The 21,133-nt window shown below is 43.3% G+C and overlaps 1 protein-coding gene across 1 annotated transcript; it reads left to right on the forward strand.

Annotated features, from left to right (window-relative positions):
* The first annotated feature begins 2,504 nt into the window (after window positions 1-2,504).
* On the forward strand, window positions 2,505-19,587 carry mapk13 (mitogen-activated protein kinase 13). The gene is made up of 12 exons (XM_079529881.1): window positions 2,505-2,979; window positions 3,696-3,825; window positions 4,137-4,195; window positions 5,047-5,152; window positions 6,090-6,119; window positions 8,264-8,311; window positions 8,394-8,508; window positions 10,431-10,502; window positions 10,674-10,753; window positions 10,965-11,043; window positions 18,304-18,477; window positions 18,981-19,587. The coding sequence occupies exons 1-12, from the start codon at window positions 2,855-2,857 to the stop codon at window positions 19,064-19,066; spliced, it is 1,104 nt and encodes a 367-aa protein (XP_079386007.1). The 5' UTR covers window positions 2,505-2,854; the 3' UTR covers window positions 19,067-19,587.
* Window positions 19,588-21,133: the final 1,546 nt, after the last annotated feature.

Below are 21,133 nucleotides of genomic sequence, written 5' to 3' on the forward strand. Positions count from 1 at the left end.
TGTTACTGATGAATCAATAGTTAGGCCTACTTTGGAAAATATGCTTATAGTCTATAGAGCGTCGCAGTCCCGCCTCCTACCCTGGACCAGGAATGCCCAATGCATTTTCCTCATAGACATTTCTTAAAGTATTTATTTAAAGACGGTTACGCCGCGGACAAAGCCAACTCGAGTCGTGGCAACTCATGACAACACAAACAATATTTTGGACCAAACAAATAATTAGAAAGAAGAAAAAAACGGCAGGTTACAACACTTTTTTTGTTGTTTTTCTTCTTTGTAATTATTTGTTTGGTCCAAAATATTGTTTGTGTTGTCATGAGTTGTCACGACTCGAGTTGGCTTTGTCCGCGGCGTAACCGTCTTTAAATAAATACTTTAAGAAATGTCCATGGGAAAAATGCATTGGGTTTCATTTCCTGGTCCATGGTAGGAGGCGGGACTGCTACGCTCTATTAGTGTTAGCCTCTTATGGAGCTAAGTGGGTGATCACAAGCTATTCAACACACCATGGTCTCCCTGTCACATAAAGTAGGACCTACCTGTACTAGGTACAGTATAAGCGACCGCAACCAGTACTTCTACTCCACTATCCCAGTGATCCCTTAAAAAATCACACCCGTGTGAACTGAGTGGTGTAAGGTCTTATATAGACTGATCAGCTGTGGTCTGACGTAATGTCTGACGTAATGAAATCAGCATCAACCAATCAGCATCAACCATGCTCATTTTTTGAGCACAGACAGACAGACAAACAAAGCCAGTTGTAGGAGTGGTTTACACCACTCAAAAAATGTGGATCACTGGCTTCTTTCAAAACAGGCCTGAAAAACCATTCATCAGGAGATCACAAGGGGAGGTAAATGCAAGTTTCCCATAGAAAGGCAATGTCATTCACTACCAACGTTTACTTATAGCCTACATACCGTATAGTGTTTTGTATTTGCTGATGATATGTGTTATTTTGTTAATACTATGTTGATAAATTGAATACATAGGACCACAAAGGAAACAAGTCCCCAGGACTTTTTTGTGTTATCTTTTTAGCCTTAATGTCTGACTGTACCTCGTGCCAAATAATTAAGAGTACTTCTTGCAAAAGGGAAAAGTAAATAACTAAAAATACATTGCATGGAAGCACCTGGGACGTATCCTCAGTGATGTATCCTGACGTCAACGGGGTTTCGGGTCTTCCAACATCATACCCCTCACTCAGGCGACCCAGCCGGGGTGATCAAGTCCCGACTTACGTCCCAGTAGCTATACCCTCAATCAGTCCCACTAGGGCAAAACCAGGGCCACACAATCCGTTGGAACTACTCCAGAACTACTCTGCCAGGGCTGGGAGGTACACTTCTGGTGCATCATGGAAGGACTAGGCTCTGTGGGTTGTCTCCTGTCCGGGCCCCTCCTACGTCTCACCAGGTCCACTCCTGCTCTCTCACCAGGCCCAGGACCTGTGCGTTGCACCAGAGTCCCAGCACCAGACACTTCATTCAGGAGTGGGAAGAATTGAGCCACATGACCACTTTGTTTTTAATACGGTAGGCCCTAAGTCATATTTTCATGGCCCTTTGTCATAGATGCTTACTCATCATTTCAAATGATAGAAGACTGAAATACTTACCGAAAAATAAGGGTAGATGTTAAGATTTTACTGCCATCTCATTTTGTCTTGCTTCCAGGACAAAAAAAGTGGCTCATCTTTTGAAAATACTGTAGCAAATCTACAAGCTCACAACACATCACAATACCATGTGTTGTGAACTTTTAGATCTGCTATATTTTCAAAAAGCTTATAATGGATTACTTTAGTACTTTAATTGGTACTGTAACTGTAAGTATATTAATTGATGCCATGCAGTACTTTTGTACTTGTGTTCATTCTTACTTCTTCCTTGTAGCCAGAGAGAGGGGGGGGGGGGGGGGGGGGGGGCTCTGGATGTTTAACCCATTTTGGGCGGGAACCCCTTTTGGTGAAAAATAGCAGATCTACAAGCTCCCGAGTGGCGGCGCTATGAGCCAGAGAGAGAGTGTAGCCAGAGAGAGAGTGCTCAGTGGAGGGGGGGGGGGGGGGGGTAATCTATATGTATTTGACTTTGACCGTTACAGTACTAGCCTACATGTTGTTGCACACGTAGTAGGCTACTCTTGACAGACAAAAGAAGACTAGCCTACCTCAAATCACATAGGAATTATGCTTCCTATTTTTGTGAGATTTATGGTATTACCAATTATGTCAAAAGCATATTGCACACACACATGGCATGAAATCAATCAAGTAATGGTTCGAATTTATTCGAAAGAGCAATTAATTTGAACCATTACTTGATTGATTTCATCCCATGCAGTTCTGGTGCTTTTGTTCTGATATAGCTCTGTTCCAGAGTCCAGATCAGAGTTCCGATTCATAAAACAGGCTATTGGCTATGATTATTCATAGATACCACCTACCTTCCATGTGTGGGAGTGAACAACTCTCAGACTCACTCACTGACATGTTTCAGCAGGCAAGAGTCAAGAAATATTTCTCGTTTTCCGAGCAGGATCCTCGACACCCGGGGGCTGTAATTACGTCTTTTAGAGTGTTTATCAGCACTTGAAGGTTGAATCTGATCATAAACACCAGAGTGGTTTGTGTTGCAGTTGTAGAACGTAGAAGTGCTCACGGTCACCCTATGGTCTTCTTTTTCTGATCTGACTGAGTGACAGGAGTGCAGAGACACTACATGCTGTGTGTGACCTTTTTCATGCAAGTGATTTGCTAAAAGGCGTAGGAGGAGGTGGAGAGAAAGACGGACAGAGAGAGGTCTAGTCGGCGCCGCGCGGTGTTTCATATTCATAGGCTAGATTCATGTCAGACATGGAAGCTCGGGAGGCTGTGTTTTCCCGTGAGGAGATCAACAAGACAGTGTGGGAAGTACCAGAGAAATACACGCGATTAAAACAGATCGGGACGGGAGCGTACGGCTCCGTGTGGTAAGTCGCCTGATCGTCGCTTTATTACGTCGGTTGCACTTTTAAAAACGGGGTTCGGCTTAGTTGGGTCCTGAAAGGAATACAGCGATCGAAGCCTGATAGAGTTACCGTGGGCCTTTATTTACAATGTATTCCAGTACGTCCCCCACTCTGCTATGAAAGGCTGTAAACTATGGTGACATCACTGTCACACACACAGACACGCATTGGCGTTGGTTGCTGCATATATAATTGACTGTCTAACGTACTGTACTGTGTATACAGTATGCATAGTTTGCTGTGTGCAAATGATGTGGTCGACGAGGAGGATATGGTTTCAATTTGTGCAATGAGCATATATAACACTCACAAGGCAAATTTCTTCCAACGGCTTTCTGCAGTGCTGACAGTGTTAAATATGCTCTGTCAGAATTGTTTTAAATGTCATTCATTATTATACTCATTTTTATATTCATCATCACTCAATGTGTTAGTATATGCATTTCAATTAACCTGGTTAGATCTGGTCTGATTTTCTCTCCATCAACTTCTGAAAAGAAACGTTTTCTTCCTCTGGACTGTCGATTTACTGTATGTGGTGCTTTGGTCCGGTTTAGCCTACTCTTTCATACATTGTATTTTTATTGTACAATGTTGCAAAGTGCTTGACTAAGTTGTGGGTGGCCTCCTTTGCAGTGCCAATGTTATATGAGCTATATTGTATGTATGTCTCTCAGTTCATCAGTAAACAGCAAGACCCAGGAGAAAGTGGCCATCAAGAAACTTCACAGGCCCTTTCAGTCAGAGATATTTGCCAAGAGGGCCTACAGGGAGCTCCGGCTGCTCAAACACATGAAGCATGAAAATGTGAGTAGCCCACGTACTGCTGCAGCACACGGACGCCAACACACAGCACCAAATCCTTTAACACCATTTTAATTTAATTTATTCTAACTGACTTCCCGTCCTCACTTCCCTTCACAAGTGCTTACGCAATCATTATTGACTCCCCAAGATGAAATACACATTTGTGATCCACGCCTTGGATATGGCGATATGAAACATTCGCCCCTCCCTGGCTTGGCTGTTATACCATGTCACTGATTACGGTACAGACAGCCACACAACGAACGCACCCCAGCCCAATATCCCTCACCTTGGTTTTTCTTTCCCATCAGGTGATAGGACTAATAGATGTGTTCACACCTGCCTCTGGCCTTGATGATTTCCACGATTTGTGAGTAGTATTGAACACACACCATGACAGAAAAATCCCTCAGGCAGAGGTAGTGGCTGACTTTGATGATATGTAGCTAATAGTATCGGCCTGAAGTAAAGGCCACTGCAGAGCCTTAATTCTTGGGAAGCCGGTTTCCAGTTTTGCTAGCCAAACAATAGTCCTGCTATCCACAGGTTCAGGTTACCTGTTCTATTATTAGTGTCACACACATGCTTCTCAATTTTCTCATCGGAGCAATGGTAATAACTAGGGATTATTGGTCAGTGTTTATGGTGTCGCAACCATCTACACGGCTTAGAACTTTAGATGGTTCTACACAGTATGATGTGAATGTGAAGCCTTTCTTTGGCAGACGGACCATGGTGTTGAAATCAAGATGGGTGTTCTACTGACACCATATGCAGTTCAGTAGTTGAACACGTTTTACTCCCATGTAGGCCAACCCTGATTCTAGATAAAAAACAGATTTGTTGAGGAACTGTGACTTCTCATATTACTGCAAAATGGAGGAACAGTCAGTACATGACAGTTGGATCCCAAGATAATATGGACATCATATCAGAGAGTGTATTATGAAACAGAGGAACAGATGCAGGCTTTTGGGTCTTTAGTGGTCTCTGTGTCATAATTATGCAATAAATTACAGCTTTAATAATTGAACTGCTGTTAATATTTATGCTGTGTCTACTGTCTTATACAGTACATACAAGTCCTGGTCTACTAGTGATGATAACCCAATGTTTCTGGGTTCCATCATTCGTTATTCTGGTCATTTATCTCCATTTCCTCTCTCTTGTCTATTTCTTTCTGTCCCTTTCGCTCATTCTCTCTCAACCCTGTCTCCATAGCTACTTGGTAATGCCATACATGTTTACTGACCTGTCCAAGGTGCGAGGACATCTGTCTGAAGACAGAGTTCAGTTCCTGGTATACCAGATGCTGTGTGGACTCAGGGTAAGCTGCTACAGCATGGCCTCTCACAAAGGCAAAAGTCTGAAAATCAAAAAAACTTAAATGAGACTTGCCCATGAGGCAATAAGTCCCCAGAAGCACCACATTTATTTACTTATCTCTTTCACAGTATGCAAATCTGGTCCGATACATACATTCTGGGGAAGATCTAGAACTAATACAAATCTTATGATGCAGTCACACCAGATGCATGTGCCTTATGAAATGGATTATTTGTATAATGCCAGAAAAGTGCACCAATGAATGTATTTATTTCGTGAATGCAAAGTCCTCGAGCCAAACACTAATACCTCCTGGTTCAGCTGTACATACAGTAGGATGACTAATCCTCAGTTTAGTGTTTAGAGTGGGCAAGCATCAATCATGTGCCCTTCTTCACAAGTACACAGTGGACTTCATTATAATATGATGTGCTACATAACCATATGTACAGGTTCATGTGTAGGGCATCTGAGTCCGTAAATGGCATCATCACTGTCATAACGGACCGTACACGCAGTTCGGTCACGTTCTCTCTAGACTGTACGTGGACACATTAACGCACATCGTATCGTATATCATTTATTGAACAATTTTAGTTATGTGCATTTTAATTAAATTTTTGCATTATATTTTCTGTTATTGTGTTGTATAATTGTGATATGATTGATTGATTGATTGAATAGTTTATTAGACAGAATGTATAAACAGCAACAGAGTACAGTCAAACACAAGTGATAGCACCAAAACAAGTCCTTGCGGTCTTGTTTCCGTCTTGTTATGGATCTCCCTGGGTCTAAAAGAAAGATCAAATATAATGATGAATTTCCGTTAACCGGCTAGAATAAAAGTACTGTACTCATTTTGGCATGTTGTCAATCTCTCTCTCTGCAACAACAACCAAAAATATCTCCATGTCCTGCTGTCTCCTTTTCTGCAGTACATTCACAAGGCTGGCATCATCCACAGGGTAAGTGGGAGTAAAGGCCTAAAGGGTGATTATTTTTTACTTAGTTGCAAGTTGGAGTCGCACAGATTTACAAGCTCACAACATGTCACTCTGCGACATGTTGTGAGCTTTTAAATCTGCAATGTTTGGTGCGGAACCATAGTGTGCAACCTATCAAAAACCAGGCATCAATGAATTGCATTTTTATAGCGCTTTTCCAAGTGCTCAAAGCGATTTACAATGGTTCATTCATTCATACATTGGGAGGTGAAGCGGCGAACAGTCGACGCCAGCGTCCTCACTTCCCACATTCACACACCAATGGTGGCAAGCTTACACCGACCGACTCATTGGAGGCAATGTAGGGTTCAGTGTCTTGCCCAAGGACACTTCGACATGTGGACAGGAGGAGCCGGGATGACGGGATGCATCAATGCAGCTTGGGGAAATGTTGCCACCTCTGTCTTCACTTGGCTACATCTTTGAGACATTTCTCAAAAAGTCTGACTGGTAGATAAGACCCCACAATAGCTTTACATTTGCCTGGCACAACTAACCAGGGTTTGTTCATTTCTGTAGGCTTATGTTGTGTTGTAGACAGTGCTCTTTATTCTCTGCTACTTGCATTACACAGGTGTGACTGTGTTGTTTTAATTTGTCATTCATTGTTATTGAATCATTCCTAACCCTGCCCTAACAGGTAAGATGAGTAGACACTGATCTATGACTCTGTGAGTTAGGACATGTCCTGGACTAGCAGTGCCCATGTGTGTGTTATATATACGTAGGGAATATTGTGGCTGGATTGCTCCATTGCGGAAGACTTGATTAAAAGGACCATGCCCGGTGGTCTACTCTGGCATTTTTAGATCATTGCCTATGACACTTGGCAAATTTGACATTACTATTGACCATTTTCCAAAGCATGCCGTGGTTTGTTTGATGTTTGAATCATTAGATTCCATTCATTTCAGTAAGGTAACTTGCAGGGACTTGAAACATGCTTCAGATACAGTACAACTCAATGAGTATTTCATGATTGTTTTTTTGTTGTTGTAATAATGGCTATTGTTGCATTATTGCATTGTGTAGAAAAAATTGATTTGTGAACTAAATTCAAAGGTCCATGACCTTACTGTATTAACCATGCAATGATGTTTACTCAGGTATGTTCGGTGACATTTTAATGACATTAACATTTTAACAAAGGTTAAATCGAAATTTACAGACAAAATGTCTATTATGATATATCGATGCTGGTATGGTCCTTTGAGCTGGTATATAATTACTAGTGTCTATGGGGAGTGCATCGTGTGTGTGTGTGTGTGTGTGTGTGTGTGTGTGTGTGTGTGTGTGTGTGTGTGTGTGTGTGTGTGTGTGTGTGTGTGTGTGTGTGTGTGTGTGTGTTTGTGTGTGTGGGGCGTGCTTGTAGCAAGGCATATTTCAGTATTGTTTTATATGTGAGACTTCCCTAATTTAAACCCTTTGAAAACCATGACAGAATAGGAAGCATGAAACCCGGTTATTATTATACCATAACATGGTAATTCTTCTGGTGATATACATACTGTACTGTAGTTACAGTCTCACAATTATCACGTTACAATGTAGGTGAATATACCGTCGTTGACCATATTGTGTCATCTTCCTCATTCTGGTCCTTTGAGTCACAGTGTTGAATGCGGTTGTTCAAAATGCGTCAAAGTAGGGCTTCAATTGCCAATTATGTTCTTAGCTTTTCAGATGAATTGAATATTCTTGTAGCGTTTTTGCAATGTTATAATAAGGATTAGACTGATTGACCACTTAAGTCCTATTTCATATTTTGTTGTGTCATGCAAAAACAACTGAGCCTTTAATTCTGCTATTTTTGAACATTTATATAAGAAAATAAATTAGTTTTTTCAAAGTTTTCCCCATAAATCGATATATTTAATTTAAATCGAATATATGTTTTAATAATTGATTACATCTATTATTAGTTCAATTAACTGTTGTACTCCTATGTCAAAGTATGACGTTTTAAACTGCAATCACCTCAAGTACTCACTGCAATCACCTCACTCAAGTACTGAACATTAAGATCTCACTTTGAACAAGGCACAGGGCATACACACTACTTTGTTGTACTAGATGTGACTCATCTCATCTTCTCGTTTGGACAGGATCTAAAGCCTGGAAACTTGGCTGTAAATCAAGACTGCGAGTTAAAGGTTTGTGCCCTGAAGAAATCTGTGATTTGCGGAGAGAGAAAAATGTCCAGGATCACAATGAAATAGTTTCTTGTTATTGCAGATCCTGGACTTTGGGTTGGCTCGCAGCACAGACGCTGAGATGACGGGCTATGTGGTGACGCGGTGGTACCGGGCACCCGAGGTCATTCTAAACTGGATGCACTACACACAGACCGGCAAGACAATCATAGCTGTTACGCATTCTCACTTCCATTCTCACTGTCGTGTTGGGTTATGCCATTGCTCGAACTGTTAACGCCACAAAAAAATCAATGTTGTAACTTTTATGAATCCCTGGAGTAAGTCCTTGATGTAAAGTTGAAGGCGCAAACATCACCTTTTATAGGATCAGCAAGTTGTGCAAGTCTAGCACTTATGAAATTAATGTGAAACCCTCTTCATCACTTAGAATGGAATAGCAATGGTGGTTCTCTAGAATCACATACTGCACCTGTGCAAGTAGAAAGCTGACTTTCATGGGAGTTATTAATGCTGTTTTCATTATAATGCTGTAAATAATGTAAACGGGGAATGTTGCATAGACAGCAACCAAGGCAAGTTTATGTCCCTTGCTGGATCATATTCCTCATCAATCACTATAGTCTGTATGCTGTGTTACACTGTATGGCACAATAGATTCTTGTTTCTCTGGAATGGGGAGGTTTCTCTGCTAATGCTATACACCCTCATTCCTACTCAGTACTGTCTCATTTGTGTGTACACTAAAATCATTTAAAGGAGAATTCCATGCTAGAAGGCTTTCTTACCTTTCTTTGTAGTCGTTACGTCCCCACCAAAGAGGTCCAGGTGTTTTTTTGTGCAAAAACTCCTTATTGGCTATTTCCCCTACCATAAGCCCTCAATGAATTGCATTGAATTGAATGGGAATTGAATGGGGCGTTGTGCTAATTCGCTTATTTCCATCGAAATAAGTAGTAAAGTGTGCTGCTTGGGATATTATTTACATTATGAAGAGAGGATATATACAAAAAAAGTAATAATTTTGAGCGATGGAAATAAGCGAATTAGCACAACACCCCATAGCCCCATTCAATTCCCATTCAATGCAATTCATTTAGGGCTTATGGTAGAGGAAATAGCCAATAAGGAGCTTTTGCACAAAATAACACCTGGACCTCTTTGGTGGGGACGTAACAACTACAAAGAAAGGTAAGAAAGCCTTTTAGTATGTTATTCTCCTTTAACTCTGAGAGTGTACAAATGTAACCGTAAAGGTGGTTGCATACTGGACGTGTTTTTCGGAAAACCGATGGAGAAACGCCACTAAAAGTCCGATGTGTGGGGACCTTAAAGGGATAGTTCAGATTTTTTGAACTTAAGTTGTATGAAATACTTGCCATTAATATAGTGGTTGCAACTGTATTAATTGATTGCCCGAGTCCTGTGGTGGGAGTTCTGCTCTGGTTTTGGTGAAATATCAAGTAGTTCCGGTCATTTTGTGGGGGGCACTGGGGGCCACGCAGTAAAAGTAAATTAATCCACAAAACTAAGGTAATTTGTATTGTTGACCTATTTCTAAAATATTAGTGCAACTTCCGTTCTTTTTTTACCCCTCTATCACACAGAACTATGTTTTTTGTGTCCATATCACTACGCCCAAAAAATAGTTCCATGTGATAGAGGGGTCAAAGTTGAACGAAAGTCGCGCTAATATTTTAGAAATAGGTCAACAATACAAATTACGTTTGTTTTGTGGATTCATTTACTTTTACTGCGTGGCCCCAGTGCCCCCCACAAAATGACCGGAACTACTTAATATTGACCAAAACCAGAGCAGAACTCCCACCATGGGACTCGGGCAATCAATTAATACAGTTGCAACCACTATATTAATGGCAAGTATTTCATACAATAAGTTCAAAAAATCTGAACTATCCCTTTAAGAGTCTATAGTAATGTTGATTACCTTTGTACAATCTCAGAGTTACAAATGGATAAATTAACAAGATTTTACCTTGTACCGAGTAACATCGGTACCACACAGCTTTCCGTCAGAAGTCCATATCTATTTACATTGCCTTTCATGATGTGCATTCTGTTTGGTTTGTCATGGTTGTTCTTTTTTCTTTTTCCCCAGTGGATATCTGGTCTGTGGGCTGTATCATGGCAGAGATGATCAATGGAAAAACCCTTTTCAAAGGGAAAGACTGTATCCTTTCATCCCCCTTGTTTTTTGCCCACATTCCTTCTTTCTGAAGGCCAGATAATCGTTAGCAAGCGCATCCAGAAAAATGCATGTTCATTGAACTACATGTTAACAGCATGTTTATGATCACAGGTCTCGTTAAACTCTCTTTAACTGTAACCCCTTGGCTATCAGACATGGATCAGTTAACACAGATCATGAAAGTGACAGGTGTACCTGGGCCAGAGTTCACAGAGAAGCTGGACAGCGCAGAGGTACGACAACTACAAGTCTACAACCTGTCATTTTTTCCCCACTGTTCTGCGACAAATATTCAGGCGTATTTCTTGTTATGAGCTAAATCAAATGATCATGTAAGATATTGCATAACTGTCATGGGGTTGTTAATGACTGTCTTTCACTTGCATTTGAACAACTACAGTATACAAATTCAAACTGTGGTCAAATTTGTTCTTTCTGAAACAGGCCAAAACATACATCAAGTCTCTCCCTCGTTTTCCCAGGAAGGACTTCTCAACGTTGTTCCCAAGGGCTAGTTCCCAGGGTAAGTTCAAGAACGTTTTCTCAACATGATTGAGCCACTCTTAATTTGAATCTTCACTTAGCTGGAGAGGGTACATTCAGTGTCAAAAATGTAGTGAAAGCTGTAATCTGTAACTTTTATGTCTTATCCGGGATTCAAACCCGGCTCTTCCGCATGAGAGCCCAAACATCTACCACTGACATGGGGAAATATTGTGCTTTTGAGCTTCAGGTAGTGTCTGACACCAATAGGTCTAAATTTCTCAAAGGAAGAGTACGAATTGGGGTGCAGATGGCCGAGTGGTTAAAGGGGAATTTCTCCCTAAACCTTTTTTTACAAAAGTAAGTTGATAATTATGTATATTGACCAAAAAAAAATATTAAAAAAGAAATAAAGATATAGGGGAGCTGGGGCTGGAGCTGGGGCTGCTGCTGGGGGGGTCTAACATCAGCTCACGTAGACCAGGAAAAGTGCAGTGTCAACAATGCATGGAGTGTTGCTGTCACATCATCTAGAACAGATGTGAACAAAAAACATTATCAACTTACTTTTGTAAAAAAAGGTTTAGGGAGAAATTCCCCTTTAAGGCGCATACTACATGGCTCTGATGCAGCCTGGCGGCAAGTCCCTGGTCTGTTTCCTGAGCCAGACAGACCAAGTCCCTGGTTTGTTTCCTGAGCCAGACAGACCAAGTCCCTGGTCTGTTTCCTGAGCCAGACAGACCAAGTCCCTGGTTTGTTTCCTGAGCCAGACAGACCAAGTCCCTGGTCTGTTTCCTGAGCCAGACAGACCAAGTCCCTGGTCTGTTTCCTGAGCCAGACAGACCAAGTCCCTGGTTTGTTTCCTGAGCCAGACAGACCAAGTCCCTGGTCTGTTTCCTGAGCCAGACAGACCAAGTCCCTGGTTTGTTTCCTGAGCCAGACAGACCAAGTCCCTGGTCTGTTTCCTGAGCCAGACAGACCAAGTCCCTGGTTTGTTTCCTGAGCCAGACAGACCAAGTCCCTGGTCTGTTTCCTGAGCCAGACAGACCAAGTCCCTGGTCTGTTTCCTGAGCCAGACAGACCAAGTCCCTGGTCTGTTTCCTGAGCCAGACAGACCAAGTCCCTGGTCTGTTTCCTGAGCCAGACAGACCAAGTCCCTGGTCTGTTTCCTGAGCCAGACAGACCAAGTCCCTGGTCTGTTTCCTGAGCCAGACAGACCAAGTCCCTGGTTTGTTTCCTGAGCCAGACAGACCAAGTCCCTGGTCTGTTTCCTGAGCCAGACAGACCAAGTCCCTGGTTTGTTTCCTGAGCCAGACAGACCAAGTCCCTGGTTTGTTTCCTGAGCCAGACAGACCAAGTCCCTGGTCTGTTTCCTGAGCCAGACAGACCAAGTCCCTGGTTTGTTTCCTGAGCCAGACAGACCAAGTCCCTGGTTTGTTTCCTGAGCCAGACAGACCAAGTCCCTGGTCTGTTTCCTGAGCCAGACAGACCAAGTCCCTGGTTTGTTTCCTGAGCCAGACAGACCAAGTCCCTGGTCTGTTTCCTGAGCCAGACAGACCAAGTCCCTGGTCTGTTTCCTGAGCCAGACAGACCAAGTCCCTGGTCTGTTTCCTGAGCCAGACAGACCAAGTCCCTGGTCTGTTTCCTGAGCCAGACAGACCAATTTGCTGCGTGTCACTCCCCGACTCTTTTCCCATTTCCTGTCAATCTACACTGTTCTATCGAAACAAAGTCAGAAGAGCAGGACGACCACCTCCACCCACTTCATACAGTACATACTCTGCCATAAAGATAGGGCTTTAAACAGCGTTTTGCAACATATCTAGTTCAACTACATTTTTTGCAGTTAAATTGTATATGCCAGTCAACAACGGCCTGTTTTAAGAATTAATTCAGTGTAGCCTTGCACTAAGTGTGTGGGGCCTCATTTCCACGTTAGTCAATGTGTTCTTTTGTGAACCTAGCATCTACTCTAGTCTAGACCATAGATATAATAACCTAGATGCCTCATTCGCCGCTGCAGTTCTTGTTTTTGGAGCGACCTGTCTCACAGGGAAGACTTCCGCCCTCAAGAAGTGCGCCGGAAGTGCGGAAGGAACGCTGCCACTCAAGTGTCGACTGGCCAATCACAGCGCGGCCCGGGACTTAAATCCAATTCAAAGATACAATGGGCCTCATGCACCAACCGTTCTTAAGAAGTTTTTAAGAAGGTTTTGGGATCCCTCAATCTTTTCTTAGCTGTGATTTGTTTGTAGGTAAGAACATAATCTATGTGTGGAGCACTCTTAGGGTGCCTTTTTCGTTCTTAAGTGCAATCTGAAAACATAAAGGGAAAACAGCGCCATCTGCATGATGCTCAAAGTTTGGTCTGAGGACCTCAAGGGGTCCTTGAGGAAGTTTCAGGCAGTCCACAGCAAAATATGGAATATTTTACCACTTTAATCCCATTTTATACTTTGAAAATAGCCAATCTACAACCTCACAAACGCGTCCCATTACTGCCCATTTTGAGCTTGTAGATCGGCTATTTTCAAAACATTTTGATAAATCTTCAAAACATTACCCTAGCAAAAAATATTTTCATATGGGGGTTTGCAGAATGCATGTCAATTTGGGGGTCCTTGACATGAAAATGTTTGAGAACCACTGGTTTAGAGTTCACAACCCAACCCAAACAAACGCACCATACCCACGACGACGAGATGATGCCCCAGAGCCAAAGGAGGCATCTACCTTATATAGCTGTGAATTTGTGCGTTGGTGAATTTTTGCATTGGTGAATGAAATGTTTCCGATTGAAGCTGCCACTGCCACATCATACTGTAAGCATTAACACTTTTGCCGTTGTGTTAACCCAGTTAGGCCTGACTGTCTTCTAAATCCTGACAGTTTTCTGAAATACCTATGTTTCTATATCACTGGTGCTCAATATTTCATGTCAAGGACCCCCAAAAATGATATGTACATTTTGGCTGCCGACCCCCATCTGAAAATATGTTATTCCATGAACCCCTCGGAAGCAAAGATTTGAGTTAAAACATTCGCTCTGAAAGAATATATATTCAAAGATTTGCGCCGCATTTTCACGATTTTTCAAAAATAGCAGACCTACAAGCTTGTAGCGCGGCACTCGGTGCCGCACTATGAGCTTGTAGATCTGCTATTTTTCAATGTAGTATAACAAGTATAACATAATGCTTAAAACACCAAAAGGGGTTCCCACCCGGAATGGATTATGAGGAAATTCATATAGCCAATCTATATGCATTATAACTAAGTACTTGTTTTAACAATGGAGTTCTTAATGAGCAAATACCTATACAGTAGGCTATATACACATAAATATACATTAAAACAATGAAATAGCTCACATACTTAGACATGGATGTAATAGATCCACTAGACTAGATCAATGGTTCTCAAAGTGGGGTCCAGTGACACCCAGGGGTCCTTCAAGGGGTTCCAGTGACACCCAGGGGTCCTTGAAGGGGTTCCAGGGGGTCCAGTGACACCCAGGGGTCCTTGAAGGGGTTCCAGGGGGTCCAGTCACACCCAGGGGTCCTTGAAGGGGTTCCAGGGGGTCCAGTGACACCCAGGGGTCCTTGAAGGGGTTCCAGGGGGTCCAGTGACACCCAGGGGTCCTTGAAGGGGTTCCAGGGGGTCCAGTGACACCCAGGGGTCCTTGAAGGGGTTCCAGGGGGTCCAGTCACACCCAGGGGTCCTTGAAGGGGTTCCAGGGGGTCCAGTGACACCCAGGGGTCCTTGAAGGGGTTCCAGGGGGTCCAGTCACACCCAGGGGTCCTTGAAGGGGTTCCAGGGGGTCCAGTGACACCCAGGGGTCCTTGAAGGGGTTCCAGGGGGTCCAGTCACACCCAGGGGTCCTTGAAGGGGTTCCAGGGGGTCCAGTCACACCCAGGGGTCCTTGAAGGGGTTCCAGGGGGTCCAGTGACACCCAGGGGTCCTTGAAGGGGTTCCAGGGGGTCCAGTGACACCCAGGGGTCCTTGAAGGGGTTCCAGGGGGTCCAGTCACACCCAGGGGTCCTTGAAGGGGTTCCAGGGGGTCCAGTGACACCCAGGGGTTCCAGGGGGTCCAGTCACACCCAGGGGTCCTTGAAGGGGTTCCAGGGGGTCCAGTGACACCCAGGGGTCCTTGAAGGGGTTCCAGGGGGTCCAGTGACACCCAGGGGTCCTTGAAGGGGTTCCAGGGGGTCCAGTCACACCCAGGGGTCCTTGAAGGGGTTCCAGGGGGTCCAGTGACACCCAGGGGTCCTTGAAGGGGTTCCAGGGGGTCCAGTCACACCCAGGGGTCCTTGAAGGGGTTCCAGGGGGTCCAGTGACACCCAGGGGTCCTTGAAGGGGTTCCAGGGGGTCCAGTCACACCCAGGGGTCCTTGAAGGGGTTCCAGGGGGTCCAGTGACACCCAGGGGTCCTTGAAGGGGTTCCAGGGGGTCCAGTCACACCCAGGGGTCCTTGAAGGGGTTCCAGGGGGTCCAGTCACACCCAGGGGTCCTTGAAGGGGTTCCAGGGGGTCCAGTGACACCCAGGGGTCCTTGAAGGGGTTCCAGGGGGTCCAGTCACACCCAGGGGTCCTTGAAGGGGTTCCAGGGGGTCCAGTGACACCCAGGGGTCCTTGAAGGGGTTCCAGGGGGTCCAGTCACACCCAGGGGTCCTTGAAGGGGTTCCAGGGGGTCCAGTGACACCCAGGGGTCCTTGAAGGGGTTCCAGGGGGTCCAGTCACACCCAGGGGTCCTTGAAGGGGTTCCAGGGGGTCCAGTGACACCCAGGGGTCCTTGAAGGGGTTCCAGGGGGTCCAGTGACACCCAGGGGTCCTTGAAGGGGTTCCAGGGGGTCCCCAAAAATGTGTAAATGTAGCATAAAAGATGGATGATCTACAAACTCATAACGTGTCACGACATTTGAAACATTTAGAATATTGAAACATTTTAACAACACAAATCATGTATGGGGGTCTCTGGCACAAGTTATTTTCAGATGGGGGTCTGTGGCCAAATAGATAGATAGATAGATAGATAGATAGATAGAGTTTTTATTAAAGTATCCTACATCATAAGATGCCCAGCCCGCACGGGCTTACAAGACACTCACAAAATTGTACATATATAATGATACATATTGTACACAAATAGACAGTTACTCATGGATACATCGTTCTCCAACGTAACTGCCATGCCTTCTCTATGAATTTTCCAAAAACAAAAACTTCATTACTGAACAACCAATTTAACATAAAACACTCAGACATCCAAAACAGATTTGGGTTCTTATCCTGATTTTTTTCAAATAAAAAGTTTCTTAAATCATGATATAGTGGACAATAGAAAACAAAATGAAACTCATCCTCTACTACAACTCCCAGGTCACAAAGAGCACACAGTCGCTGCTCCTCAGGAATGCCACCTCAACTGCCAGAGGATAAGCACCAGATCTTAACTGGGCACAGAGGGATATCAGTTTGAGGGTTCTTGACATATAAATGTTTGAGAACTAGATGGAAGTCAAACCAAAGGATTTCTAACAACAAATGGTCACAAACGAGGTTATAATAATATACCTGTACAGAAATAGACGTTCTGTTAAAAATGATCCGTAGTTTGCGAGGTTAGTTCAGGCAGATATACTTGAGAGGTTACACACTGCGCTTATGTGGTTAGTTCAGGCAGATATACTCGAGAGGTTACATCACTGCGCTTATGTGGTTGGATACAGATGCTTATTACAACGGTAGTACGCAAGACCCATACGTCACACGCTGACCTGGCAATCAGTTGACCAATTGCTGCGTTATTTAAGCTCACCTAAGTATCTAATGTTCTTTCTCCTGCTGTCTTTTGTTCCTGTACTGTTGGTACTGTACTGCACCTGCTTCCCCAGCACCACCAGTGGGCTCTGCTATTTGTTCTGTTCCCCATGGGGGGGTTGTTATTGTCTCCACCAGGCCGAAGGCATGGGGAGAGAGTATGTTTTGCACTCCGTCTGTGTGTGTGTCCGTCCGTGTGTGTGTGCGTCCTTCCATCCGTTAACCTGGTCGGTGCCAAATTTTGCACGCACACTCCCTGGATGCCAATGATGCACCTCTGCCCCATATTTTCCAGAGCGGCCTGTTATAGCGCCACCAGGATGCCGACTTTTGAAAAACACATATTTTTTATATTACTCCTCCAGATTCTGTCCAAAAATCCCGCACATCGTTACACACTATGTCTATAGTCATGTGTTCAAGACACATCTGTCAGATATTTCATATTCAAAGTGTTTGCACTCCGTCCGTGTGTGTGTGCGTCCGTGCATCTGTTACCAGCTAATCTTTTATTTTATTTATTTTATTTTTTGGCTTTCGCCTTTATTTTATATTTTTATGGAGGGACAGACAGTAGGCTGACAGGAAATGGGGAGAGAGATGGGGGGGAAGACATGCAGTAAAGGCCGTCGGGATCGGGAGTCGAACCCGCGGCACACTGCCAGGCTGGATTACCAGCCGAGGTGCCTGGACCGCTGAGCCACGGCCCAGGCCGTTACCAGCTAATCTCCAGCACCGTTAACCCAGTCGGTGCCAAATTTTGCACGCACACTCCCTGGATGCCAACGATGAACCTCTGCCCCATATTTTCCAGAACGGCCACCAGGAGGCCGACTTTTGAAAACACATTTTTTAATATTACTCCTCCAGATTCTGTCAAAAACATCTTTCACATACTTTCCTACTAGGCTGAGGATTATATCCCACCCTTTTCATTTTTGGAACAAAATGCCTCAAATCATCCAATTGCCATCCCAGGCATAAGAAGAAATGGCATCCTTTTCACATTGGCCTATTATAGCACCACCAGGAGGCCACAACCTGACCTGCCCTGGTGGAGACCTATGCCCCGAGGGGGACTTTATCTAGTTGTATATGTTTTATAGATTTGTGTCAATAAAGTAACTAACTATATCTATCTCCCTGCTCTTAATGGTTAATGATGGCTGTCTAATTGTGCTGAGCAGGGAGAAGAAAAATACACTTTCTATATTATAATATAATATAGCAGTGCCAGTGAGCTTGTAGATCGGCTGTTTTCGGTAGCCAGACTACAAATCAGGTATTACGATGCAATCAAGGCCTGCCAAAATACATTTTAGTCAACTAAATCAACTGTAGATTTAGCCCACTACAATCTTATGATATTTAGTCGACTAAAACTAGAGTAAAACTATTCAGATTTTAATTATATATATATATGTAATCTTATTCAAAATCTGCTGTCAAATTAACACTGATGCGTGGTCTTGAAATATCTAGCTGTGGATTTGCTGGAGAAGATGCTGGTGTTGGATGGGGAGCAGAGGCCCACTGCTGAACAGGCTCTGGAGCATCCGTTCTTTGATGGCCTGAGAGACTCGGAGGACTGCCCCGAACCACAGCCATACGATGACAGCCATGATAACGCCACACTGTCCCTTGAGGAGTGGACGAGTATGTGCATGAAAATAAGACTATTATAACAATGCTTTTGTTTTAGAATAGAAAACTGATTGGCCAAAGGCCAGTAATCACAGTAAAGAACACCTTGGGTGTTCTTGTCTGAATAATGACTTCTATTCAATTAGCCCTTCACTAAATCCCACCCCAAAAAGTGATTGTCCAATGCCAATCCAAATAGTTTAGCAACGGTTGCTATGCAGGTCAAGCTTTCTTCGCTGCTAACGTGCCTATTGGACAAGGATGGGTTGGGGAGGGACTTACTGAAGGGCTAATTGATTAAGCCATTTTGGGCGGGAACCCCTTTTGGTGTTAGCATTATGTTATGCTTTAGCTATTGAAAAATAGCAGATCTATCAGGTCTGCTATTTTTGAAAAATCGAAGAACCACTGACATAGAAACAGCTTTTTCAGAAAACTGTCGGGATGTAGAAGACATTTTTAGAATCTGATCTCAGGTCAAAATGGGTTAAGACTATTTTGACTTTTATCCACAGGGTTATCTTTCCGAGAAGTGAAGAGCTTTGTGCCGTTTCCTCGACGAGACTCCAAGAGAAGAAATGTGCTGACAATTTCCCCGTGACAAGAGTTGCCCAAAACCCTCCAGTATAGAACCTGCACAGTGAATTCCTCTGTGTTCATTTGCAGTGTACAACGTATCCACATGGACCTGTAAGGGTACATCTGGTTCTATTCGTACACTCTGCTGATTTTACTGTATACCTTTCTCAGCCTTTGGCTTCATCCGTTTTCTTTCACATTGGATTTGTTAGATGTGTTCATTGTTGTTCATGGAGCACTACACAGTCAAATCCTGTGTTCATTTAACACCGAGTGTAAAGGAGGATTTTACTGTGTATATATTGTTATCCCAAACATGTATTGCATGTGAAAATGTTCAAATGGTGTTTTAGCAAGGAGCAATCATGTATTAGATGAACACGGCTCCCCCAGACCCCATTCCTTATCAGTGAAATGCCTTACAAAGTTATTGTGACACATGTCTCAGGACTCAGTGTGCTGTCTGAATGTATTTTTCTATATAAGGATATGTTCTGTGAAATTTAGTTTTTTTTGCAATAAATAGTAAATGTTGCTGGTTAACTATCCAGGGAAATGTCACTTTATTATATCTCTGCTGTCGGGAAGAAACCACCTAACTCCAAAATGTTAATTTTTCAGGAAATTAAAACAAAGAAAATCAGGAAATGAAAACCTTATATTTTGAAAACAAAGCAATACAGCCTCATCAAAGTTGGTGGTGTGACTTTATATATTGTCAATTACTTCCATGAACCGGGGAAAGGTGGTGGAGTTAGTTGCTTTAGTAGACGCCGGTTTGACGGTCCAATGGAGTTAAGAGGTTTTGTCCGAGGCACTTTTTATTACTTTTCATTGGTTCAATATTTTCGAAACAACACACAGATGTAAATGGTGTTCAATAGCACTGATTTATGCAAAAAAAAATCAAAAACCTCAAAAATGGAGTTAGGTGGTTTCAAACCGACAGCAACGATATTATACATTCCACAAAACATCAATCAAATTCCTCAAAAAAATAAAAAGTATTGATTGGTGAACAGAAGGTCCCCGGTTCATCCCTGGATCTGGTCTGTGTGTTGATGTGTCCGTGAGCAAGGCTCTAATTGCTCCCCGGGCGCTGTATTAATGGCACTTACCCACTGATCCCAATAGCGTAGGTTTAAATGTAGATGACAGATTGTGCAAATGTACTGTGATGGGAAGAAAATACCCCAAAGCACTGGGGACAATATTATTACTATATATTTTTTAACTTATTTAAAGCTTCAATCTGGAATTTAAATGCTATTTTAATCTGTCTGGTACTATATACAATATACAATATACCTAGCACATCTGCAGACAGTGGTTGGAACTGTCTCTTCCACTGAGAAACGAGACACTGATGTTGGGTAACCTCGCCTCACCAGGCTTTCCACCACCTCGGAGGAAATAGATGTTGGGTAGGACACCTACTGGTTGACGAGTAGTACTGCCCGAAGCTCATAAAATGCATTATCTCCCCTGGCCAAGAGGGAATTGCCTCTTAGATGAGAGGTAGAAATGTGGTCTCATGTGGCAGACCCGTGTTCAAAAGGCTATAAAAGTTATGGATTGAGGCTTTAAACTATATTATCACATAGCAGAAGCCCTTAGGTGACAATACTCAATTTGGATTTTGCTTTAAGCCAGGTCCAAGCTGTGTGAACTTGTTCTATAAAGCGGATTAAGCGTTATTGATTTTGATAGCACTGCAGCCTAAAACAGGTTATTAGTTTATGATTTATTGCAAGAGAGAAAAGGTGTGTGCGCCTGTGTGTGCAGATAGACTTGCATGACTGTCATTATGTAGTGATATCGTTGTTTTCAATATACAAACTGATACAAATTGCACTACTTTGGCTCTGTGCTAAAAATGCAACATCTGTAAGTTTGAATCTTCCACCGTTCATCTGCTTGGCTGGGCGTTCCACTGTCCAGGGCCATGTGTGCATGCAGGCGGGAAGCCGGTGAGGATGGAATTGACACATAAGGACTCCATCACAGATGGAAAAAAAAAATCAGCATCAACATTACATAACTATGAAAAAGTGCTCCTTGGAGCACAGGTCTCTGCCAGGTCAGGTAC

This window comes from Electrona antarctica (genome assembly GCF_951216825.1).
Source record: "Electrona antarctica genome assembly, chromosome: 2".
Lineage (NCBI taxonomy): Eukaryota > Metazoa > Chordata > Actinopteri > Myctophiformes > Myctophidae > Electrona > Electrona antarctica.

What these genes read in the sequence shown, in the direction of transcription:
- mapk13 (XM_079529881.1), top strand. Translation starts at nt 2,855, where the DNA reads ATGTCAGACATGGAAGCTCGGGAGGCTGTGTTTTCCCGTGAGGAGATC. An exon ending in CTTGATGATTTCCACGATTT is followed by an intron (nt 4,196 to 5,046) that starts GTGAGTAGTATT and finishes CTGTCTCCATAG; the next exon opens with CTACTTGGTAATGCCATACA. An exon ending in CCCAAGGGCTAGTTCCCAGG is followed by an intron (nt 11,044 to 18,303) that starts GTAAGTTCAAGA and finishes TGAAATATCTAG; the next exon opens with CTGTGGATTTGCTGGAGAAG.